At 40.6% G+C, this 27,612-nt stretch overlaps 1 protein-coding gene across 2 annotated transcripts in view; it reads right to left on the bottom strand.

Moving 5' to 3' along the window:
- The window catches only part of LOC137291213 (plasminogen receptor (KT)-like), a 43,950-nt gene extending 17,015 nt beyond the window's left edge, over positions 1 to 26,935 (bottom strand). The window contains exons 1-3 of one of the 2 annotated variants that reach the window (XM_067822503.1): positions 26,859 to 26,935; positions 23,453 to 23,604; positions 9,989 to 10,119 (exon numbers count right to left, since the gene is read on the bottom strand). In XM_067822503.1, coding sequence (XP_067678604.1) covers positions 9,989 to 10,119; positions 23,453 to 23,533 — 212 coding nt within the window. In that variant the 5' untranslated portion in view covers positions 23,534 to 23,604; positions 26,859 to 26,935. Of the gene's footprint in view, positions 1 to 9,988; positions 10,120 to 23,452; positions 23,605 to 24,717; positions 24,779 to 26,858 lie in introns of those variants that run through there. The other variant, XM_067822504.1, reaches the window with a different exon arrangement.
- Positions 26,936 to 27,612: the final 677 nt, after the last annotated feature.

Genomic DNA, 27,612 nt, shown 5'->3' on the forward strand with positions numbered 1-27,612 from the left:
TACATCGAAAGGAAAGTCTAAACATGTAAAACAGCTCAGTTACACTTCAGATGAAGAAGTAATGACGTTGGATCTAGTAGAATCTGTTAACAGTGTAGGAGAGTACAAAGACAAAATCTTCATTCATCTTGAAGTGGATGGCTCTCTCAAAAAGTTTCAGACTGACTGAGGGGCAACTTGCAATGTTACCTCAAGTCTGACTTACCTGCGAATACCAAGCTTGAAGACTCCAATATCAAGCTACGCATGTACAACAAGACTATCATTCCTGCGGAAAGTGTGTCTACCTTGTCTAACTCACAAACCCCAAGAAGTCTAGATGTTACCAAGTAAAGTTTGTGGTTGTAGCAGACACTAGAACTCTGTTGATTGGTTCTCACAATGTTTAAAATATGGAGTTTCTCAAAGTCAAATCTGAAAATATTCTCCAGACTACAATGATAGGAGACTATGTTTCAAAGACAGACATTCTCGAAAAGTACCAAGATGTGTTCAGTGATGCAACCATGGGACTATTGGAAGAACAGAAACTAGAAATTGATCATTCAAGTTACTCCAGTGATGCAGGCACTACGCAGGATGCCACACTCAATGAAACAGAAGTTAAAAGATGAACTTCATGATCTTGAAGAGAAGGGTAGTTCTTGTCAAGAAACCCTCAGGTTGGTTGAGGATATGCATTGATCCAAAGCCTCTCAATACTGCTCTAAAGAGGAGTCACTATCCCCTGCCTGTGATTGATGACCTTCTTCCTGACATCTCCAAGGCAAAGGTTTTCTCTAAATGTGACCTGCAACATGGTTTCTGGCATGTGGCCCTGGATGAGGACTCTAGCTTTTTAACAACGTTTGGAACTCCATTTGGTCAGTACCATTGGCTTCGACTTCCATTTGGAATCTCACCTGCTCCTGAGATCTTTCAGTATCGTACAGATCAGGCATTCTGTGGTCTTGAAAGGACTTTCCGGATCACCGATGACATACTTGTGATTGGGGAAGGTGATACTATGGAGGAAGCTATATGCAACCATGACGAATGTCTCATCAAGTTGTTGGAACAGTGTCGCTCAAAGGACATTCGTCTCAACCGAGACAAACTCGTACTTCACACACAAAAAAGTTGCCTTCATAGGACATCTCTTGTCTTCAGATGGACTGAAACCGGATCCTTGCAAAATTTAAGCAATAATTGACATGCCAAAGCCAACTGATGTCCAAGGAATACAAAGGCTACTATGCATGGTCACCTTTCTCACCAAACTGATGTTATTATTCTGAAGTAAATTTTCAACAGACTTTTCCAGTATTGCATCTTCTCTATTTCTTTAAAAAAGGAAAGATGTTACGTTAGTTGTTTATCGAGAATAATACGGTAACTATAACAGCACTGAAAGTGCTCTCCCTTCATATATATGACAGCTACCACAATATGGTTGATGTTCAACAGTGTCTTTGTCCTTCCCTCTTATCTGGGACTCAACAGATAACAAAACTGAACTTATTTCATATTTATTATTTACTTTAATTTTAAAATTATGGATGGACATTTGCAGGTAGATAGTGATGTAACGAAAATAGGTGACACTTTTTGATGGACAATGTTTACATTATGTTTTGAGGAGCACCACAGTCTCTCGTAAGGACGTTCTCAACCGCAGCTCACGTCACTGAGATAGGCAACTAGTTTGTGAGAACCCGTCGGACGCGAACCCGTGACCTTCAGATTGTTAGCCTGACTGCTAACCGACTGAGCTACATCCACATTGTTAGCTAGTCATTCCTGTGACATCACGGAAATGAACGGAAAGAGTCGAATAGGTTACGGACAATTACGAATGTTACGGGTAGACTTGGTGTCTCGTGCTTTCAATCTACTGACGGTTGCCGAATGGCCCCCGATACCATTTGGTACAATCGCCCAATTCTGTAATCTACTAGATACCATGTTGTGTGGAATGAGCCGATATGGTTCGAACTGAAAACGGTTGTTGACGTCAGACATTGGTGTCGTGGTGCACGCATGAATGACATACTTGTATAAAAATCATTGGGTGCTTTCATGACAGAAAAGTGTTGTAGGGAACACAGTAAGGATAATGTGGATCGTGCTAAGGAATAAGTGAGACATGGGCATGTCTAGTGATGGCACTGGGGCAAGTTAGACTTCGAATCATTACTGAAAATATGTAGATCTAGAGGTGAAAGTGGCTGGAGTGCAAGTTCAAGGCCGATTTCTATTAGCCCAAAATTTCTACATTAAAACATTCAATCTTTTATTTAACTTTTGACATTTTTGGAGTCCAGGTATCTGTGGTCTCAAAGTACTTAAAACAGATGTGTGAAGAGGAAAGTGGTGAGGAATCTGGGATAAGTCCTGACAAAAAGAGAACTGATGGTGGTCATGTTGAGAAATCTAGTAAAGCGGTAGGCAGTGTAGGGGTTATGTGTTAATTGAAGACCCAGAAAAAATGGCAAAAGAACTGAATATTGAAATCAGAAACCAATTAAATGAAGATACTACAGACTGTATAATAATGGTGCACAATGTGCAAGAAATATACAAATTGATTCAAGCAGTTCAGTTAGTAGGTGTCATAATTTCTGAATTAAAACAGCTTCACAATCATAGTAAATGTAATGTTAAGCACATCAGAGTAACCTCTCCTGATGTAGGCATGTGAATGACGTCACGGGTTGTTGTGTACCCGCCATATGTCAGCATGTGACTTGTGATCTCATGGATTCTCATTAAACATCCCATCGAAGCAACAAACTCTCGGTTGTAACTAACAAAACATGGTGTCAGAAGTGAAACAGCGGCTGTGGAGACCTGGGATTACAAAAACAAGTGTGTGTGCACTGTAAACTCCTAAACTATTAGTGAACGGAAACTAGGATAACTTCGAAAACTTCGAAGCCCAGGAGAGATCGGTGTGCACGACTGCAATATGGATTGTTTAGTCTGAGGCGAAAGAAAGGTGATTTTGTTCTGAAATACCACCTTGAACCAAATACCTGAATTACATTCTGTGAACTTAAGACTTTTATCGCATTGATATTGTATAAAAGTGAACTTTTACAGTGAAAATCGTAACAGAGGTCAGTCAAGGTCAAAACAACATGGCGGCGCTATTTCAAATACAACCACCAGAAAAGTTTGATTTTAGGAATCCTTGTCAGTGGGAGCAATGGTACAGAAGGTTTAAACGTTTCAGAACAGAATGTGACGAGAGTGACGAATATCAAGTAAGCACTCTGATTTACTCAATGGGTCAAGAATCAGAAGACATTCTCTCATCATTCAACCTGTCTGAAAGGGACTCTAAAGATTACAGCAAAGCAGTAGAGAAATTTCAATCCTTCTTTGTGGTCAAAAGAAATGTGATATTCGAGAAAGCCAAATTTAACAGCAGAAAACAGGAAGTGGGAGAGTCAGTAGATTCATTCATCACATCACTGTACGCACTAGCTGAACATTGTCAGTATCAAGCTTTAAAGGATGAGATGATAAGAGATAGAGTTGTTGTGGGGCTAAGGGATGAAAAACTCAGTCTCGAGCTCCAGTTAGATTCAAGATTGACACTCCAGTCAGCTATAACCCAAGCTCGTCAGTCAGAGTCTGTCCAAAAACAACAAGAGGTTTTGAGAAATGGCTTCGCTTCGGCGCAAGTAGAAATGGTGAAACAGAAAGATAAACCATGCAAGCATGCACCTCGGAAGAAATGTGCCAAACCAAATAAACCTCAAGCTCAACTTTGCCACAGATGTGGAGAGACAAGTCATTCGAAAGCAAAATGTCCAGCTAAGGAGACTAAATGTAACATATGTCACAAGAAAGGTCACTGGGCCAAAGTTTGTCGGAAGGCAAGAGCTCAAGAGGTTACAGAATCTCGAGAAGATGGAGAATTTCTGGGGTCTGTTGTCAGCGAACCAGTTGACTCCGTGATAAACACTATCAAGGAAGATTCAGGTAAGCCATGGCTTGTAAATATTCAAGTATCTGGATGTTTGGTACAGTTCAAGATTGACTGCGGAGCAGATGTTACACTTCTGCCGTTGTCTGACTTCAGGAAATTGGCATCTCAGGTTTCTCTCCAAGATTCAGACAGAAAGTAACAGGAGTCGGTGAATACAGAATGAAAGTCTGTGGGCGATTCGATGCAGATCTTCGGTGGGAGGACAGACAGACTCAGCAGAGGGTCTACGTAGTCGAAAACTCAGAAGTGCATGTCCCGTTGTTAGGGCGACCAGCAAATTGAGGCACTGGGTCTGATCACTAAGGATGCCAGGCTAGACGCTGTATGTGTGGAAGAGAAAGAGGAATTCAAACTTTCCTATCCTAAACTATTCACAGGCCTGGGTAATACTCATCAGGAATACAACATTGAACTAACGTCTGATGCGATACCTTTCGTGCTGTCCACTCCAAGACGAATAGCACTTCCCCTGATGCAACAAGTCAAGGAAGAATTGACGAGAATGGAGGGCTTGGGGGTCATCTCTCCAATATCAAAGCCAACAGAGTGGTGTGCAGGCATGGTGGTCATACCCAAGCCAGGTAACAAAGTGCGAATTTGCGTGGACCTGACAAAATTAAATGAGAATGTACTCCGTGAAAATCATCCTCTCCCATCAATAGATGAGACTTTGGGACAATTGGCAGGCGCCAAGTACTTCACTAAACTGGATGCCAACTCAGGATTTTACCAAGTCCCTCTAGCCAAAGAATCATCCCATCTCACCATTTTCATCACACTGCTTGGGCGGTACTGCTTGAACAGATTGCCATTTGGTCAGCCCCTGAAGTATTTCAAAGACAGATGACCCAAATCCTACATGGAATCCCAGGAAAGACGTGTCAGATGGATGACATCCTAATTGCAGGCCAAACCATAGAGGAGCATAACACACGGCTCAAAGCTGTGTTCGAGAAAGTGCAGGCTGCAGGAGTGACTTTAAACTTTGACAAATGTGAATTTGCTCAAACTCAGATTAAGTTCCTGGGTTTCATCATTGATGAATCAGGTATCAGAGCTGACCCTCATAAAGTCAAAGCTATTAATGACATGCCAGAGCCTTCTTCTATTGTAGAGGTTCGTCATTTCTTTGGAATGGTCAACTTCCTTGGAAAATTCTCACCAAAAATAGCAGAGAAGTCCAAGCCAATAAGAGATCTACTCAGGGCCGACTCTGCATGGTGCTGGGATAAACCACAACAGGAAGCATTCCGACAGATCAAGGAAGAGATAAGTTCTACAAAAGTCCTGGCTCACTATGATGCATCGAAAGCCACCAAGGTATCCGCTGATGCGTCATCATTTGATCTGGGAGCAGTACTTCTTCAGCTACATGACAAAGCTTGGAGACCAGTTGCTTACGCATCAAGATCACTCACAGTGACAGAAGAGAGGTATGCCCAAGTGGAAAAGGAAGCTTTAGCTACAACATGGGCATGTGAAAAGTTCTCAACCTACCTGATCGGACTGGACTTCATCATCGAGACAGACCATAAACCATTGGTAGCATTGCTGGGATCCAAGGATCTTGACTTGTTGCCACCACGAGTACAGCGGTTCCGAATGAGGTTGATGAGATATCGCTACTCTGTCAACTACGTACCCGGAAAAACCCTTGTTGTCGCGGATACACTCTCTCGTGCACCTTTAAAGTCAACAGCCTTGAAGTCAGAGCAGGAGCTCAGTCAGGAAGTTGATGCATATGTGAAACAAGTCACCTAGACGATTCCAGAATCAGAAAAGCGTCTCGATGAACTGTGCAGTGAACTCCAACAGGATGAAGTCTGCAAAGAAGTGATGAGACTCTGTCAACAAGAATGGCCTGACCAGAGAAAACTGCCTGGAGCTATCAAACAGTTCTACCCCTTCAGACATGAATTAACCGTTGAAAATGGACTTCTTCTCAGAGGCAACAGATTAGTCATCCCCATTTCGATGCGTCTCGACATGCTAGACCAGTTGCACAAGGGACATCAAGGCGTAGTCAAGTGCCGAGAACGGGCGAAACAGTCGGTCTGGTGGCCTGGACTGTCTTAGCAAATATGTGCGTTAGTAGAAAATTGCACGGGGTGCATCAAGGAAAGGGTAAATCGTCCTGAACCCCTCTTGGCATCACGTCTACCAGATTGTCCTTGTCAGAAGATTGCAATGGACCTTTTCCATCTACAGAAGACAGACTACCTATTAGTTATTGACTACTATTTAAGATACATTGAGATAGCCAAACTACCTCAAACTACAGGCTCGGATGTAGTGATGCATCTTTTCGCCAGACACGGTATTCCAGAAATAGTCATGTCCGACAATGGACCACAGTTCTCGAGCAATTACTTTGACGAATTCTCAAAGGGGTACGGATTCACTCATGTAACAAGCAGTCCTACCTTTGCTCCAAGCAATGGAGAAGCAGAAAGAGCGGTGAAGACTGTCAAACTTCTGCTGAAGAATGAAAAGGATCCCTATCTAGCACTCTTATCCTACCGGACGACGCCCCAACAGAACGGTTAAAGTCCAGCAGAACTTCTTATGGGATGGCATCTACGTACAACAGTTCCTGTACTTCCGGAGCTACTCAACCCACAACTACCAGATGTCAGCAAGTTGAGGTTAAAAGACCAGCTTATCAAAGCAGACCAGAAGCGACACCAAGCAAGAGACCTATGTCAGCTTGACCCAGGACAGACAGTCTATTCGAGGACTCTTGGTCATGGCATGATTGCTCATCAGTCACACTACCCTAGGTTGTATGTCATCGACACCCCAGCAGGTCGCTATAGAAGAAATCGACAGCAGTTGGCACCCATGCCAGCACTTGCTGATCCAGAGCCGCCTGCATCACAACAATGCTTCAACAATGCCGATGCTTCAGTGAAAGCACAGCAGCTTTCAACATCGCCTTCTTCACCACTGAAGACCAGATCCGACAGATGTGTAGTGCCACCCAAAAAGCTCAACTTGTGACTTTTAAATTTACATGTTCTTTCATGTCGAGCTTAACAATGACATTTAAATTTTAAGCACCTCAGAACAAGTGCATATCAAAGTTGTGACTTTGAAGTTAGAATTTGTATTGCATCAAAGGTTAGTTTCAAGACTTGTGTGTGCCAAAGAGACTTAAATATGGCAAATAACTTTTCCCTTTGTCAAAGTTATATAGGAAAGGGGGATGTAATGTTAAGCACATCAGAGTAACCTCCCCTGATGTAGGCATGTGAATGACGTCACGGGTTGTTGTGTACCCGCCATATGTCAGCATGTAACTTGTGATCTCATGGATTCTCATTAAACATCCCGTCGAAGCAACAAACTCTCGGTTGTCACTAACAAAACAGTAAAGATTTTGCAATACGGAAATAATTTCTTAAAACACAAAAACTCTTATAACAAATTTCTTTAAAACTCAATAATACAGCCAAACAAAGATACAATGTATTAATCAAAGTAAATTATTAGGCTGGTGAACACTAATTAATGTAGGTTTTTTAACAGTCCAGTGAGAGTGAGACATGACAGACAGACATATAAAATGTTAATAGTATCAGTTTAAAGTTTAGACTTGACAGATGACTTGTGTCTTCATTTCACACATCTAGTTACGGTTGTGAAGCATACAGGTTATTGATTCGGCTAGTATTTTTAGGGTTTTTGTTTAATGAAATTTCATTTAGCACTTAGCTTAAAAAGTCAGTAGCAGTCCTTGGCTTGTGCTTTAAAAGGTTAAGCTCTAAACCTGACCTGACTATGAGAAGATTGATGCCTTGACTTTTAGTATGGTTTCAGAAAGTGCCAGTGTATCTCTTAACCTTTTACTCTCTGGATCAGGGGACCCTTTCACAAAACTCTCGTAAGCCTAAGATCTTGTAACCACTGTACCTCCTATACTGTAACACAGGAGCTACGGATGTTACGAGAAAAGTTACGAGATCTTAGGCTTACAGGAGTTTTGTGAAACAGGGCCCAGGGGTGGAAATAACTTCGCTAGTGTATCTTGGTACAGTGGCACATGTAAAGTCACTTGCCCTGATAACTTTTCAACTATATACCAGTAGATTTTCATGTGATCAGGTGATGAAGGAGTAAGCATTAACTCCGAAACGTTGTGTTCTCATATAAAGAAGTTGATATCCATAAAATCTTCAGCCTCATGTACCATTGTCAAACAAAATCATATACACCAGAAGAAGTTGTTATCCATAAAGAATGTATATAGAGATGGTGGGTTTTGTAAATACATGTTCTGTGAATTTGCATTCGATAGAATCAAAACTCGTGTGAGTAGAGATGGTGAACTACTGTGTGGCTGGAAACTGTCATTCGTTCAAGTACAAAGCAGGACTTGAAACTGACAAGAGTTTGCACCAGTTTCCATCAGATCCAGTCATCCGAGAAAAATGGATGTAGTTTGCAACCCACAGACAAAAAACATGTCATGTGTATAAGTATCACACCTGCCTAATTACATAATGTGGCAGAAACAGGACTTGGGTGCATGAGTCACAAGCTTTCTCAGTGATAGAGGCTGCCTACCACAATCAACATCCAATATCTATCCACCATTTATCCATGCACTGTCAGATACAGTCATTACATATTTCATGCACCACAACCTCATCCAGATATAAAGAAGTAGATTTCAATTAGGTCCACCTTTAGTCATATTTGACCATTGGTAGGTAATGATTGACATAATTCGTCCATTACTGCTCTATTACAATTTCTTAACCATTGTTTCTCACTTCTCTATGTACCTGCTAAATACTAGTATCTGTGTTGTCATAAATCCCACTATGTACAGCTCCACAAAATTCACACCTTGCACAAGACTTTCATATTTGATGCACTGCCACACTGAATTACATGAATGCAGCTGAGTCAGCCATAATACAAAAGAGATTCAAGTACAAATACAATGAAAATACACTGAATGTTTAAAAGTGTGTTATTCAGACATCTAGTGTCAAACTTAAATTAATGATTGTTAAACGCCAACAAAATGCAATAACTTGACCTGAAAACGATCAGCTGATTCCATCGACTCACTTCACGATTCAATTTTGCAACATGGCTATCCAAGGTATTTCCAGGAATCATTATGACATGAGCTGTCAGTTTAAGATTGGACTGTCCAGATCAGTGCACCTAGTGAATTAGTACAGGGAAGATAAATTAAAAAAGATCACCCATTCAGATTGGGATTCTGAGCTGAAACATGCAAACTGCATAAATCACAGAACCTCATATTATGAAAATAAGACAAAGTCATCAATATCCCCTGCAAAGGCAAAATACTCTTAATGAATATGTGTAAAAGTTATGATTATGAAAATGTTTTAATGAGTGCATGGCAAAGTGAAAGGAGAGTACTGACAGATTTTAAGTTCTGCTCCAGGAAGGAGCACTACCACCAAATTAAGTCGAAGTCAAACTTGTTGACAAGGAAACACCAAAAATATTTCCAGAAAAGACGAATGCACACAGGCGCATGGAGTGCATTTTAAGTCAAACTCTGTATCAAAGTGTGTAAAAGAATTATGCCAAAATTGATAAATAAAATATAGGATGAAACATAATGGTTAGAAGAATGTAATCTAAGCAACAAAATTGTTAAAAAGGGTTGATCTTAAAGATTTTGGCTTGGTGTAGGGGACTGTAAAAGCTTTCCCAACCACCCTCTTGGCAAGAAATTGAGACTGTAATGAGTCACCAGCAATGTCACATGCTTTCAGTGCGCACAGAAAGCTGGTGGTGCGATTGGGTTTAATGTTTTTCTGTTATTGGGAAATAGTGGCACTGGAGTTTCCACTACCATTTGGAAATAAGATGGGCACTTAGTATAATTCAGGATAAGGTAAAACAACACATTTACAGGAATTCAATCAAAGATCAAAACATCTGAATTAAAATGGCACAAGGTTTTTCACTTCCATGGAGAATACAAGACAAATAATTTGAGCGCATCTATTTCATACAAACCCTGCAATCATTCCAAGAGAAGCCAGTGCATAAAAGGAACCAAACCAGGCAAACATGTCCCGTGCTCTCGCAATCTGCATGGCCATCATTCGCTCTCGCATCTGGTTTTGCATCTGTATCTGGCGTTCCATCTACAGCAGGAAGAAAAAGATGAATGATTTTTTTTTAAAAAAGCTCCTATTTTGAAAGCTTGTATGACAATTTTGTGACATTTTTAGCGAAATAGAAATATTCTAATAATCCATTTAAATGTGTCATAACACAGATGTCTCAACATCAGAGTGCCAGCAATCTTGGTGTCATCCTTGATTACAACATGTCCATGGATGCACACATCACTTCCATCAGGAGAGCCTGCCACTACAACATGTACAATATCTGCCACTGTCTCGATACTGACACCCATAAACTTCTGATGCACTGTCTTGTCACTCACCTCAACAACTGTAATGCACTATTTGACAACCTCTCCACTAAATCGATCCAGAAACTACAAAGAATCCAAAATTCTGCTGCCAGAATGTATCACCTACACTCCTCGACATGACCATACCACACCATCTCTACACTTTCTACACTAGCTCAGCAAGAATTTCCTTCAAAATCCTCATTCTAACTCATCACTATCTCTACAATGATAACTTTCCCGACTATCTCAACCAACTCATCTCTGTGTATGTACCCCATCAGTCTCCAATCCTCCTGTAATTCTCTCCTCACCCCAACCCCCTTTCCAAACCAACTGTCTGATTGAGCCTTCTCCTTTGCCAGCCAAGACCTGTGGAACTCTCTTCCATGAACATGCCATCATAAAAAGCTATAAATCTCTGTTAACTCACACCCTTAGAGTCAGGCACCTAATCGCCAGCACACAAAGTCAACCGCCTTGCCTGCTTAGCCACCGTGACTTCCACAAAAATGAAAGTCTGACAACTGGTACTCTAGACTGCGTACTTTGTGTACCCCTCTGAAAAGTGTAAATTGCTGGCCAACAGTTGCATGATTCTGAGGGTGCGAGTTCAAATCCCATATGGGACTCAACCAAAAAAGTACTAGAATTTGTACTTAACTAAGAAAGTGAAATCCCAAATATGACATATGTTGCATTGGACCTCTTTCTAAAATGGTATCGTGTAATCACAGCGAATGGGACTTTTTCCAAGAAATACTGCCTAGTTGAACCCACCAAGAACTTTCCGGAGAATATGAAGGCTCCCCAACACTGCAGCCCTCTGAATTACCCAGATTGTCAGAAGGGCTGTGCTCCCGGTGGAGAATCATGTTTTTCCTGAATCTTGTCAATCACAGTGCTGTCAAAAGGGACAGGAAATTCAATGATACAAATAGATTCATTGGCGTTATCAAAAAGGACAAGATCAGGCTTGTTGGCAGGAATTTTTCCGAGGTTGTATATCGGCCTATTCCATATGGGGCTATTCCATAGAAGTATCATTTTCCAAGATGCCCTGGACATGTTCAGGTTCGAACCATGGATGGTTGTTGGGGTCAAAGCCACAGGCATGGCGGAGACAGTCGTAAAAGCAGTGAACCATGCTATCATGTTTTAAGATATGCTGTTTGTGCCAAGGAAGAGCATCCACTGACAAGGTGTTGGACAGTCTCTGTAAATTCATTGCAAAGATGACATTTCATGTTCACATTTTGATTAAAGTAACGTATTCTTTTGCACAATTTTTTCGTATGACATTGTACGACAGATTTCGTTCACGTTGAAATATTAGTAACTGTATCCTTTTCTGTGTTTTTGACGCACGACGTGGTACGATGGCATTTTCTATTGCTACATGTAGCTATCTGGTCGTGTGACGGAGCCCTTCGTACAGGTTTCAAGGGGCAACTGTGCTAAAAATAATCCAGGAAATTCCAATTTTCAGTTTTGACAATGAGCTTCGAACTCTGTAATGGCGAATGTAGAAAAATTCATTGAACAAAAATATTCATGAAATTTCATGTTATCAAGGCTCAGCTCCTGTACCAGATTGTGATACGCCCCCTGCTCTCTTCTTCTCATCAAAAATTGGGTGAACCCAAAAACGGTGCGTTACTTTTTTTTTTACTTCTTCCTTTTTTTCTGCGAATACTTCTTTTTTTTTTTTGACCGTGAGATACAATCCAAGAATTGCAATCAATTTCTGCTTGTACAATGGAGAGTGACGTCTTGAGACAGGTGAAATAATTGCTATGTCAGATCCGGCGAATCGGACAGCTCAACCAATATCGTCGGATGGCAAAATGAACAAATCGTGTATCGTTGTAGACGTCGCACGAAACAATCGTGTAAAAGGAAACGTAGCTTAAGAATCACATTCTGGTGATTGGGAGAGGGAAGTAACTGGTCCTGAGCAGCAAAAAGGAAGCTCTCAGTTTCACACTTGAGACCAGGCGACTTCATCCAGGCGAAGGAGTCGGCTGGATTGCTGTTCTGTTTCACACACTGCATGTACACATGATGCAATGGCTTCTGACGGACTCTGGGCAGACTTTGTAAAGGACTTCTATTGATATTATTTTTATGACGGTCTTTAGCCTTAAGTTTTGTACTTCTGGTTTCGGTTGTGTTTGGGGTTCTGCAGTCAACATATATTTCTGCTCTTATGAACACATTTTCATATTTTCTTTAACCTTCATTAACAACCAGTATTTGTTTCAGGCTTTCCCTTTTTGTTACATTCTTTGATTTTACTTAAGATTAGGTTTATATTTTGGGGTCTTTATTGCTCTTATTTTTTTTGGGTTTATTCATAAAACAAGATTAACAAAATGGAGGAACAAAATGGAGGACCAACACTCAATAGCACACAAAAATCTGTTCTTGTCTGGAAGAAAATTTACACCACAGGGTTAGAACTGTTTAACAGCAACTTAATCAGAAATCATTTTTTACTGTATAGGAACTAAATTAGGGAAAACAAACACATGGCAACCTAAATAAAATACATTAAAGAGAAAGTATATGCTGGTCAAAACAGATCAAAGTTTAAAACTTAACAGAACAAATTGATTCAAACTTCATAATTCACAACATAAGAAACAAGTTCATGACATTATAGACAAAATGGCAATGAATAAATGTAATGGACAATAATACAGGAACTTTTAACTATAAAATTGTATATTTATATACTTATCCTATCTCACGTCTTGTACTCCCTTCAATTCGACCTGCTGAGTGAAAAAAAATGTAAGTAAAATCCTAGGCCTCACTTGTCCATACGTCCGTGCACTCTATGTACTTGTTTACTCTCACGTCATGTACTTATGTCACAGTCTGATGGCCAATTGCTGATTACCCTAGAGCAAACAGCAAACGATGTACAGTCTGAAGTCAACCATTACAGGTTGACTGCGTTACACAAGGAAGGCCTATCATGGAACCCACATTGACTATGCTTGTGATGCATCCTCCAGAACTCCATGGTCTGCTAAGCACCCTTGGAGATGGGTATTCCTGAGTTAGGTGTTTCACTGTAAACTTCGTATGAGATGAAAGGATGCAGCTTGGTCAAAAAAAAGCTCCCGCAGTCACAATTTAGAGATGATCGAGCGACCAACGCTGTTTAAAACAACTTAGTTGAGGCTGTGTCCAGCCAACAACTTGGGAGCAACTAAATCTACTGGAATTTGAGAAGGACCCAATTCACTAATGTAATTCCTCTGAAGACACACATTACAGTAGGATATTGCATGACCTGCAGGCACTACTGAAAAGTCAGCCTGCTTCCCACTGGAAAATGCTCAAGGGAAGAGGGATTATTTTTCAATGCCCTGCACATGCGCTGCCTGCACTATCTATCTTGCGAAAAACATAGGGTTCACACTGACAACCAGTCACATTCTTCACAGCGATCCTTCAAAGCTGAGTGGATAAAGCTGCCAAGTCAGTAAGCGAAGGGTTCCGAGTTCAAAACCGGGTGTCAGCACAATATGTCAATATCATATTTTACGATCATATTCAGTGATGGCAATTTCAAGTTATATCATCTTAAACCAGGTAATCATTCAATTCAAATGAAGATTAGCCATATTTTAAAGACAAAAACATGCAGCCTGTAGAAGGGGGTTGGCTTATCTACAGGTAGCATTTTCATCAAAATCTTTTTCTGGTCACTACTAAGAAAATCACATTGTATTGTTTTGAATGAACAAAGAAGAGAAAACTTTGCCAGTGAAGACATCTTGGTACAATTAAACATCTCTAAACAAGATTATTTACCTTTTCAGTTCTAATTTGTTTTTGCTGGGCATTGTATTATATGCAAGGATAATTTGGATAAAGATTACCAAGTGTCTTTATCTCGTATATAGATCTGAAAGTGTCTGTGCACAAGCCTCCCAACACAAAGGTTACGGACCCTCACAAACATGGATTGAGGTGAAATAAGCATGCCATTTCACACTCATTTTCACCAATGCTACTGTAAACTAGCAGTCTGTTGATAACAAGGAGGTAATCAGTTTGTGATTGTTCATAATATGATGTGAAAATAGTGCTACTGCTGTTCAGTTACTTCCCAGCCTATTGGGATTATTCATTTTTGCATATAAGGCTTCCTGAATTACGAGCGCCATTGTGTTCATCCTTGAGCGGCGTGGAGACATCATTCGCTGTCCAGTTTTGGCTTGCCAGCCTAGACCGTTTAAACTTGCATTTAGATTATCAGCTGTCCTGACAGTGTGATGATAGAGTGTTGGACTCGTAATCCAGCAAGTGGTATCAAGGCAAGTTCAAGTTGAGCTAGCATCGAGAACTTTTGCAAGGGAGGATCCATACAGCTTGCTAACAACTAGCAACAGCAGTCTGGATTTCACATTTCGGCAACATGGTCACTGAACGTAACAATGAACCAGCTTCGTTATGTTAAGTTGATCGCAACAAAACAGTTTAATGGTAATCCTTTATGAAAACTTTGTGTTTGGTCATGAATGATTTGCTTTCTGGCTTTTTCTTGTTTTTCTCGCCTTTGCTGATGTCGGCTTTTTTCTGAGTCTTGGTTCGAATATCTTCTTTCAGGCGGGGCTATTTGGAGAGTTTGACTTGCACCAAACTGAATTCTTCCTTTCAGATTTTTCTGTTTGTGAGCACTGAGGAAACACGATCTTTGATCGTGTTCAGTTTGGTTTCGGCTAGGACTCTGATCTCATCTTTTTCAGAGGCTTTATGTTGCAACTGACATGAAATGAATTTAAGAGCTATTCCTGCCAATCCCGATACCCCAGCGACTGTTTCTAATCCAAGGTCGACTGGGGCAGCCATGATGGTTGATAATAAACCAGACCAGATGCAGCGTGACACTGAATGACACTCATCATGATCTGCTGAGTTGACGAACAATCCTTACGATCAGTGTGCTTACAAAAGGATTTCCGGCGAAATCGACATCAATCCGAGGCCAGATTGGTGTAGAGGGGACACAAACTGCGGTTTGGGGATTCCCTATGGTGGAGCAAAATCTGTGAAAGCAATCATTTATTGAAAATAGGCTGGCTATGTCAGGACTTTGCTTTGTTGAGTAATGAATGGCAAGATGATCGCATGAATTTTAAGGGGATTTTTAAAGATGATTGGTAAATATCTATGTTCATTTCATCGAAGGCGTTTACCGTATGGCTGTACAATTCAATTCAAAATGTAAGTATGGGCCTTTCTGGGTGTCCAAGCAAACGCATTCAGACATCATGGGTAAAGTGACGGTTTAAGATTGCCAGAAACAGTTTGTGGCCAACAACGGTGATACCATCATATCTCCGGGCGATTTGCCAGGGGTCATCCAATGCTATCAACCATGCTGGAAAACGCCTGGTCAAAGATTAACTACGTGTTCAACATGGGACTGTCCATGGCTCCAAGCATCATGTGACTGAGGATCCATAAAGCAGTGGGCTACAACAATGAAATCATCATCGCAACCAGTGATCAGAAGTTAGGCATCAACCCCAATATCAATGTGAGTCAGGTTGCACCACCCATGACTACCGTGAAATAGAGATCATGATGCCACCCCAACACTGGAAGTCGTACATCCACAACAGCAGCAGCCTCAGCCTCATCTTCCAAACGTGCAGGCAAACAATCAGTGCCAAGGCGCTTGTGGTCGGCAGGATTGCAATGGGTTGTGCCTCATATGGATAAAAATACTGGAGGTCAGCTGGCCACATTGATGACCGCCCACAAGTTTTGACCCTGCCACGTGACCGTTTTCGATAAGAAGCCTAATAACCAGGACACAATGCTGCCAAAAATGCCAGGCACGGCTTCAGTGGCTTTGCTGGCCAATCTCGCCAATTCTGACATCACTTTTGCTGTTTGCCCGTGCTGTCCTTGAATGAAGTTCCCGAAAGGTAAATTCGAAATAGGGCAAGGGTTCCTTCCTCTAGGTGGCCAAAAGTTTCTGGATATCATTCGAGACGTCTTGAGTGTATTGAGTACATCTCTCAAATCATCTTGACAGACTGCACCTGCCAAGGCATCAAGCTCGGTTTTCACTTCTCAAAAAGTCTTCTCGAATTTTCCGATTATTTTTTGGTCACTTGCTGGTTATATTTACTTTGTCTCGGATAAAGTTGGCACCACTGCAACTTCTGACAAAGCGAGAAGTTTTCTCATACACGAGTGAATGAGATTAATGTCCTGAGCCTCTTTAACAAGCAGTATCCTTTATGATTGTGTTCAAACTTGCAATAATCACGATAAAGGGGATATGATTTTCTTTTTGCCTTAGGGCATTGTAATAAGCACTGACAGTTGGTTTTGGCAGATTATCGCCCAAGTTTCCTTCCAAGAACGACATGTCCACATCACTAAAACACCACCCAAACTGTCTGTTGGAATATCATCATAACCATTTTCGGCCATGGTTCTGTTATAATAAAGATATAAAAGTGCACCTTCAATTTATATGTGATATCACAAAACAGAAACAAACTTAGCCCTTTCCGACGACTGAGGAAGCCCTTTGGTTCAAAGCCGTGCGTCAGTCGGTGACCATCATCAACAATCCAAGCTTAAGGTTTATGTGCATGAGTAGTATAAGTAATAGTGGCACGAGACCAGTTCAAAACAAATAAGTATTTAATATCAATAACATAGATCTAGATCCCCATTTCAAACACTAAACCCAAAATGACACAACTCGTCTCCCTTTCACACAAGCTCACAGTGGAGGCAACATCCACAGTGAGCCGACCTATTACCTTTACTACTCAAATGTCTAAATGGCAAATCGATTGATAACTGGGTCACATCAGTGCACGGTGACGTCGGCTGTCAACCTATTAGAGAAATGATTTACATAAGGTATGAATCCTGCAATATGCCTACAGTACATGAATTAAGATTGAGGGCGAGGGGCCTTGGTTTGCGGGATTACTCTCGTATGAAAAAGGCTGAATTACTAACTTTAATACTGGTAAACACATTATAAGATGATCCATGACCTGACAAATGACCCCAATTTGCATACTTGGGAACGCCCCACAGAACGATCCACTTGAAACAAGAGGGGGACAAGTTGTCTGATAAATAATGGGCCCCCCATTGAAAAATTCGTACCAAATTTGATGAATAAAACAAAGTATATAGTTCACTATCGTAATTTACAGCTGTATCTATCACTGGGTATGAAGCTGACTAAAGTACATAGAATACTTGAGTTCAATCAAAACCCATGGATGGAACCCTATATCAGGATGAACACGGACTTGAGAAAGCTGGCCACTAACGACTTTGAGAAAAATGTGTACAAACTCATGAACAACTCTGTAAAACGATGGAGAATTTACGAAAACGTGTCAGTGTGAAGCTAGTCAGGTCGAACGAGGAAGACAAGCTTAGGAAGCTGATAGCAAGCTCTGCGTATAATAGAAGTACTATATTCGGTGATGACCTGGCGGCTATACATATGAAAAAGAGCCACATTAAACTTAATCGACCGGTCTATGTCAGCATGAGCATTCTAGACCTTTCCAAACACCTGATGTATGACTTCTACTATAACAAGCTAAAGAAACAATATCCGGATAGGGGGACTTGCAGTCAGCTATCCGCAGGATCCCCCATGTGTGAGGTGTTGTATACGGATACTGACTCACTGCTGATGGAAATTCAAACTGTGTATGTGTATGAGGATATGAAAAACAATATACACATGTATGACACCATGTGACTACCCGAGATACCACCCTATGCACAGCCAAGACAATAAGAAAGTCATAGGCAAGATGAAAGACGAATGTGCTGGCACACCAATTGCTGAATAAGTGGGGTTGAGCCCTAAGATGTTTTTCTATCAAGAAAGCAGACGACGCTGAAATAAGAAAGGCTAAGGGTGTGAAGAAGAATGTGGTGAAACGGCACATCAAGCATACCCTATACAAACAGGCCCTATTCGAGAAAGAAACATTCAAGCACCAGATGAACACACTTCATAGTGATGGGCATAAGATTTTCGGATTGACATTAAACAAGACATCTCTATCACAGCTGGACACAAAATGTTGGATATCCCAGGATGGTGTCAATACCTATGCCTACGGCCACTCCTTAATCGGTGGGGGTGACTTGCAGTCAGCTGTCCGCAGGACCCCCCTACTAGATATTAAGTAATAGAAATATAATGGAGAAAGTTTACTACAGCCCACGGGGATACTGGAAAGGGGCAAATGCTATAAAAAAATTAGCTAAAGCCGTACGCATTTCGGAAGAAAAGGCTAAAGTCTGGTTAAAAAACAAGCTATATGGCAAGTATACTTCCCACCACTGAGATATATACCTAGGAGAAAATTCGGTATTCATATCCCTAATCAAGTTCACCAAGCCGACCTGTTGTTTCTTCAACATGATAGGGTCAGAGGTAAGACCTATAAGTACGCCCTGACCATTGTAGATGTAGCCAGTCGCTACAAGGAAGCCGAACCCTTAAAATCCAAGGACGCGACACAAGTAGCACATGGTTTCGAACATTTATATAAACACAGTACACTGACGTGGCCTTCCGAGTTGCAAGTCAACCCCGGTAGAAAATACATGCGTGCCGCATCACAACTGTTATCCAAACACAATGCAGAGATAAGGAGGGGTGCGGCTGGTGAACATCGAAGTCAAGCTATAGTCAAGAGATTCAATCGCTCCTTAGCCAAACGTTTGTTTTCACACCAATTTTCACGTGAACTGCAGACAGCCGGCCGCAACAGAGAATGGTTAGACCCCCAGGCACTCTCTAGGCCGTCCGCAGGACCCCCCATGGGGAAAAAAAAAAAAAATCCAGATCGCGCGATTGTTAGATATTTATATCAACCAGATGAATATGAGGGAGACACCCATAAACGTGCAGATACAGATCCGATCTGGTCTATGAGAACGTACAATATCGATCGAGTGGATGTCAAAGACAGGGAGCCTAACCTGTACTTCCTTGTAAATGGGCCGCGTTGCTTATCTCTAGCACGTCTGTGAACAGACCAAAAATATATTAAGAATTCTGCTTCAGACAAATTAATACAAAATTCACAACGAGTTTGAGCAGAACATAAAGATTTACATGCCGGCAAAGTAAATGTGGGTCAATCGCCGACAGCCGTAACCTGCACTGAAAACACGATTTCATCAACTGAGACTAAGTCTCAGTTGATTAAATATGTGTTACAAAAAGGCACAACAATCACAAATTTATATAATAACAATATATATATACAAGCCAAAAAATGCATACAACACAAATTTAGTTACAAAAACCAAAAGCATGAAAGACTTATCACCGTATACGGAACCCGGGTGCCTCCAGCTGCCCTCGTCGGGCAACAGGGAGAGAGTGAAGCATCATGGCCGATCAGCTGACCATGTGCATAAGAGGGGAGGTAATATATGGCTGAGTGTGAATTTTACGTCCTCTTCTTTTAGAATGGGAACTTCAAGGGATTTCAAATGTTCCACTACCATCACCAGGAAGAGGAGATAAGCAACTGAGCATGAGTCTGGATAAGGAAAAATATATTAAATAGTATTTGAGTTCTGCTCCGGAAACGAAGCCCATCCCTCCATTTTGAGACAAAGTCTGAATCGTTTCCATGGAAACCCAGAAAATGATAAATCACAAAAACCTGCAAATAGCAAAAGACACCACTTTGGGATCTGCCTCACATATCTGCCAAGTTTTGTTTAAAGATATTAAATAGGTTTCGAGCTGTGCTCCAGAAACAAAGCCCATCAGTCCATTTTGAAACTAAGTCAGAAACGTTGCCCTGGAAAATGATAAATGAAAAAAATCTGTAAATAGCAAAAGGCACCCCTTTAGGGTCTGCCTCACACATCCTCCAAGTTTTACTGAAAGATACTAAAAAGTTTTTGAGTTCTGCTCCTCAGAACCACTCTAGGTTCTGATTGATATATCTACCAGGTTTTGCAGAAAAATATTGAACGGTTTTTGAGGTCTTCTTCAGAAATGAAGCCCATCCCTCCATGTTGAGACTAAGTCCAAAACAGTTTCCATGGAAACCGAGAAAATAATAAACCACAAAAATCTGTAAGTATCAAAAGGCACCACTCTAGGTTCTGATTGATATATCTACCAGGTTTTGCAGAAATATATTGAACGGTTTTTGAGTTCTGCTCCAGAAACGAAGCCCACCCCACCATTAGACTAAGACCAAAATGTTCCATGGAAAAACAAAAAAAATAAAGATGCAAAAAACCTGTAAACAGCAAAACTCACAACCATAGGTTGAGATTATTACATCTTTTAATTTTGGTCTAAAAGTACTGGATGGTTTTTTGTTTTATGCTCCGCAAACAAAATGATTATGGATGGACAGACAGACAGAGCGTCGACTATCTGTACAATTAAGCAGGGCTTTGACTAACTTCAGATGCAGTTCAAATAATTAAGTTACATAGCACAAACATTCACAACTGTAACTTTGCTGATTTCTACAGGAGACAAATATCATGTTTGGTTTATAGGTCCATATTACACACACATTCGGGAACAATACCTACCCATGTATGACTATAGCCATCAATATACTCCACACTTCATTACCTTGTAATCAATAACAGACAGTAATCTGTTGCTCTCCTTAGTTACCTACCTGTGCAAAATATTCAAATCAAGATTATAAAGTAAAATATGCTGTGTTTGGGATTGGATTCTCTTGGCTGGGTGTGGACTGTGGTGCTTTTGTTGTGCTGGGTCCCCTCCAAGATTAGAACCCACACCCTAAGGGTGCCTGGCTCTGAGAACCGGCAAGCTGTAGCGCAAATGGGGTTGTGCAGCATACAGAATATGACATGTCTTGTTATATGCGAGCGAAGTGAGCAACGATTGGCAATGTACTTTCCTCGCTTCGGATCAAAAAAACATTTTTCATGTCAAAATAAAACATCGCCACCATCAAAGGTACAGTCCCATTTCCTCACTTGGTTGTGCTGTCAGATTTCTATCCCCATATTTATTAATTACTCATGGGAAATATGTCTTATTCAACATTTTAAGCGCCTCTTGTGGTATTCCGATCATTTTTTGCCTCCATTACCCCTGCCAGCTTCAAGTTGAGCGGAGCGATGGAACAAGAATAACCAAAAATAAAAATGAAATGCCATGTTACCTATTTTATCATGAACCTGTTGGAGTTTGTCTTATCTGTCGTCACTATTGTTAAAATTTTCGTAGCATTATTTTACATAAAAAACGTCTGGCATTTTTGGCGAATGAACCAGAGGAGGTAACTGTAAGTATTCCATATGAAATAGTACCCTCCTGTTCCTTCACTCCGTTGAGCCGGACGCTGGAAGGGGTAAAGGAGGCAAAGAACGGTCTGAATGCGCTTACAATGTTGGATAAAAAATATTTCACATGAGTAATTCATAATATGGGGTTGGAAATGTGAGAGCACACCCCAGTGAAGAAATGGGTGTATACCTTTGATGGTGGCAATATTTTATTTTGCCATGACAAATATTTTTCAAACCGAAGCAAGGAACGTACATTGCCAACATTTGCTCACTTTGCTCGCACGTAATAAAACTTATCATTTCCTCTGTGCTTCGCATCGCATTTGCGCTACAGTTTGCCTGTGCCCTGAGGGTGTAGGTTTGGGTCCAAGCAGGGGTGTGGGAGTCTGTAACTTGCTAAGAGGGCATGGTTCCAAATAGAATATGTGTTGCATTTGAGCATTCTCAATGGTATTGTGTATTAAAGCACATATAGTTAAGATAATTGTGTTCTGCAAATGTTATTTAACAGTTGTACATCCCAAACTGTATTCTTGGCCTCAAAAGACAATAAACTTCTGTTCTTGTGTTAGACTGCAAAGGTTTTCAGCATTAGATTTGGGAGTTACCCAGTATGTGCACACACTTTGCTTTGTGTCTGCATGTCTATCAATAACTGTTCATACATGACAGAAAATTTCATTGTAATTAGGGGCTAGGCTAACTGCCCCCCGGACAAGTGCCCCACGCCAACTGCCCCCTGGCTATCTGCCCCCCATCCATTGTGCCCCCTGGACAACTGCCCCCTGGGACAAGTGCCCCCCATAATAACAACACACCAACTAATACAAGTAATTGATAGCCCTATATACGTAAGGCTAAGGTTAACGTTAAAGACGGGGAAGTAGTGGCTAAAGTAAGAAATGACATTAAACGTAAGGCAATTGACACTTTAGAACCCCCCCCGACAGATTCTCACACAGAGTGTAACAGCCATAGATGAAGCTTCCGCCTCCCAGCTTGTTGTGTTGTTGTTGAGGTATATGACTCCATGCACATTTTGGAATTTTTAAGAGCCATATCCCACAATCTGTCCTTTTAAATGAATTGATACTAGTATTGAACCTAAAGATGATGTGTTGTGGTATTATATAGTGCTAAAAATAAAAATAGCATCATAACATTTAACCTTTAGTTTGTGTGTTTTGTTATGATGGGTGGGGGGCAGTTGTCTGTGGGGTTATTAACCCGGGGGGCAGCTGTCTGGGGGGCACAATGGATGAGGGGCAGATAGTCAGGGGGCAGTTAGCCTGATACCGTAATTAGATGTTACCCAATGGTAGTGTAAATTATATAACACAAAAGTGGTTAGATTCCAAATAGATTAGTAGCCTTGTTCTTTGTTGGCAATATATCTTTCATATGAATTATCAGACAACTGACATTAGAGAGGAGTATTTAAAGATTTACTTACGTGGTAACATATTGTGTAGGCTCTGATGTAATATAAGTAAGGTTTCCAGTGGAATTATGTTCATATGCTTTGATCACTCATTACTTCAGAAGTCTCGAAATTGATAAGTTATTTTGAAAATTACCCTGATATTACCTTCTTTGGAGTTGTTCTAAGATCTTAACACCCAGAGTCATCATATTAGATAAAACAAGATGGACAACACCATACCCCCTGCATCATCCATCCGTAAACTATATCGATGTATTTTTGACACTGACATCACCTGAATCACTGATGTTTTCAACATGAAATCCTGCTGCTTCTTCAAATTCTCGTCCATGGTTTTGCCCAGCAAAATGCCCATTTTGTCTTGATGCTGCCTCTCAGGTCTTAATGCAAATGAGTTGATTTCTTCAGTCCAGACTTGTTATTTTTCTAGATAAAGAAAACATTAATTACAAGAGTCATCAGAAAATGATGCAAAAACCTGTACATAGCAAATGGCACCACTTTAGGTTCCAATTGACATATCTGCCAAGTTTTGCAGAAGAATATTGAACGGTTTTTGAGTTCTGCTCCGGAAACGAAGCCCATCCCTCCATTTTGAGACTAAGTCTGAAATGTTTCCATGGAAACTGACAAAAAAAATAAATAAAAATCTGTAAATACCAAAAGGCAACGCTCTGGGGTCTGCCACACATATCTACCAAGGTTTATGAATGAAAAGCATCATTCACAGTCAAATTGTCCACCAGTTGCAATGCAATTACAGTAGAAATTATGTTGCGTTAGTGTTTTAGATGTTTGGTAGATACTTTTCAATAATGGACTTATGAACAATGATAGATTTTAGTGTGTGTGTGCGACAGAGAAAGAGTGTGTGTGTGGTGTGTGTGTGTGCAAAAAGAACAAAACTCGTTCTCACTGTGAATGTTGACAGATGCTGATATAAGCTGTCAGGAATATGGAGCTATTGCCGTGTAGTTGAACTTATCAAAGTTGAATTTTTAATTGTTTTTTTCCAATTTTGGTAATGTTTGTTTTCTCTGGGAAAAAAGTAAAGACAAAGGTGAAAACTGACAGTTATATTTTGTCAGTATCGTATGAATGGCATCTGTCAAGCCCATAAAACGGAGATGGAAATTTAGGCAAATTCAAAGTTCAGTGATTGTATGTTGACATTATGAGTGAGTAAGTGAGTGAGTGAGTGAGTGAGTTTAGTTTTACGCCGCACTCAGCAACATTCCAGCTATATGGCGGCTGTCTGCAAATAATCGAGTCTGGACCAGACAATCCGGTGATCAACAACATGAACATCGATCTGCGCAACTGTGAACCAATGACATGTGTCAACGAAGTCAGCAAGCCTGACTACCCGATCCCGTTAGTTGCCTCTTACGACAAGCATAGTCGCCTGTTATGGCAAGCATCGGTTGCTGAAGACCCATTCTACCCCGGGACCTTCACGGGTCTTAATGTCATAGATTCACAACACAGCCAGAATGACTCATTCAGTTCTCAAGATTTATTAAATTTATGTCAACTTACTAATGTTCACGTGACATCCCCCCCAGCTTGTTTGGGTCTAGTCTTCTGAAGGGATTCATATTTTGTCTACAGTGTAAAATACTTACAGTGATTCTAACTCTCATAGCCTATTGCTTTTGTGATGTATCAATGTGTGAAATAATACTGAAGTACAAGTGAAGCTCTCTGAGCAAGCGCTACAGCCAGGTTTTGGTGATAACTGGTATGCAGCGATAGCTGGTCGCTAGCCAGTACTTCTGTATCCAGATTTTTATTCACTGAAGTACACCTCAACACTTCCATTTCAGAACGCAATTTACATGCTGTTTCTGCATTAACTACTCCTTTGAGCATCATGGCACAGTATATTTGGTGATATTTGTTGACCTTCAGTTAAAGGTCACATGCAACGTAAAACACAACTTTGCAGATTCTGGTACCTTTTGGTATGCAATTACCGAAACGAATAATAAAAATTGCCAATTCAATCTATAAAGTTGAAAAAAACGCGATGAAAAAAAAAGCCCGCGAAATCGGAGTTCAAACGTTTCACTAAATTCCCCCCAGCGCTGGGGGGAAAACTGGTTTCAACAGCTGTGCTGCGCTGCGTCCATAACGCATGCGCAGTGAATAGATTCGCGGAGCTTGAAACAGTATGCATACTGAGGTCGTGAGCAGTAGTCTAATCTTGGTTGTGTACACAAACAAGTAAATAATCTGCTCGTTACGTAAAAAAAACATGTTGATTGTGGTGAGCAGTCTCTGTCACAGAGAAAGCTCAGTGTCTGGTTTATTCACACCTATATGTCTGTCTGTCTGCTAAAGACAACATGCAATACACAGCTTTAGTCATTGACCACGTGCGATTTGAACTTAACACCTATCAGACTATACAACATAAAGAAAATAAGTTGATTTATGACTCGTGCACCCGAGTCCCGTGTCTGCCACATTATGTAATTAGGCACGTGTGATACACATGACATGTTTTATGTCTGTGGGTTGCAAACAAACTACATCCATTTTTTTCGGATGACTGGATCTGACAGAAACTGGTGCAAACTCTTGTCAGTTTCAAGTCCTGCCTTGTACTTGGACGAATGACAGATTCCAGCCGCGCAGTAGTTTACTATCTCTACTGACATGATTTTTTTATTGGATAGAGCGCAAATTCAGAGAATATGTATTTTCCAAACCCAACATCTCTATATACATTCTTCATGGATAACAACTTCTTTTAGTGTATATGATTTTGTTTGACAATTGTATATGAATCCATACTGAAACGACGGATCAAGTACACTAAAAGAAGTTGTTATCCATAAAGAATTTTACTTTCTGGTGACTGGCTATACTTCTAAAATGCCCATCAAACAGATCATCTTTCTGTACACACAATGAAACCTAGCATATCAGCAAATGAAACAGCCAATCGGAAGCCGTCGTTTCACTTGAGTGCATATCCACCCGCCATGGCTGGGTTCGGTCTCCCGAGGGCTTCGTTTCGGGGGAAGTAAGCACAAGTACAAAATATTGCACTTTTGAATCGCGATTGTACGCTTATAATTGTGTTTATCTGTTTTTTTAAAAGGAGCAGTGTATATTATATGACATGAATAAGTGATATATGTGTTTTAATTATGTTTGATTTTTTGGTTGCATGTGACCTTTAAATTGTAGGTACAATTAATGTGCAGACTGTGCTGACACCGTTCCCCCTCAAGATGTTGTATCAGATTGTGATTACGAGGACTGTGACTTAGCACACTACACAAAAAAAACACAAATCAGTTAAACATGTTGTTGAAAACTACAAATCTATCAGCCAAATTATCTATGCAAAATGAAAGTTTACAGTAATCAACTTTGCCTTAGAATCTATAAGGAAAATAAATGACAGCATTTCACATCTAAGTATTTACCACATTGGACAAACATAAACATTTCATTTAAGGTGCACTGAAAACTGGAGTGTATTGAGACTCCGTGCCGAATGGTGACCTTAAGTCAAGGATCTGTGACTGATACCCAAGTCTGTTTAGCTGAACCAACATCGATAACCTGCGCTTATCAAGTGCTTTGATGACGCTGTTCGCAGTGCACTAACGTGGTTTAAGATCCTATAAAATATGCATATAATTAAAGTGCTGCGAACTCCTTACGATACAAAATATGAAGCAATCCGTTCGTGCTCAGGGCAAAATAAGCTGCTGGAGTGATGTCCCTTGGAAATCGCTGCATCAGACTGGTTTTCATATCTTAGAGCGCTTGCGCTTCGGTCCGTTCTATACTAACAGGAGCGGATGGCGCGACTTTGACGACGCACGCAGGGACCTTGGAATCTGCTAAAGTTTGCCTCAAAGTCCTTAACCCCCTGGATGCCGTGGCTTTTTGGGGTTTTTTTCAGACGCATATTTTCATAAGGTTTAAAAAGTTAACATGAAAACCTGTCATTGAAGGACAGTAAAAATACTAAGGTAACACAAATATATCGTACTCTAGTACATTATCGTAAGATTAAATCGATCACTACATACAGTACAAAATAAAAATTGGCTACAGATAACTTGCACCTGAAGGGAAATCAGGATCCATGGGGACCTACAGTACCTTTGTTACCTGCATGGGCCCTAGCTGGATTTACATGACCCTTCAATCAATGGCGGTTGGAGTCTAAATTAGCCATACTTTAAAATAACACATATTCCACGATTTAAAAACCCTGAACGAATGAAGAGAAACCCTTTAAGGAAATGGATCTTACTTTATATACAACATAAAAAAATAAATATAATGCCAGAAAATAATACAATAATAAAAAAAAAACTTTGTAAAAGTTAATCTTACATGTTTTTTACAATAATTTTAGTACGAAATAGGAGAAGCTAAATGTGGAGGTTTCTTCTTGTAAACATC

Source organism: Haliotis asinina, chromosome 7 (genome assembly GCF_037392515.1).
Source record: "Haliotis asinina isolate JCU_RB_2024 chromosome 7, JCU_Hal_asi_v2, whole genome shotgun sequence".
Lineage (NCBI taxonomy): Eukaryota > Metazoa > Mollusca > Gastropoda > Lepetellida > Haliotidae > Haliotis > Haliotis asinina.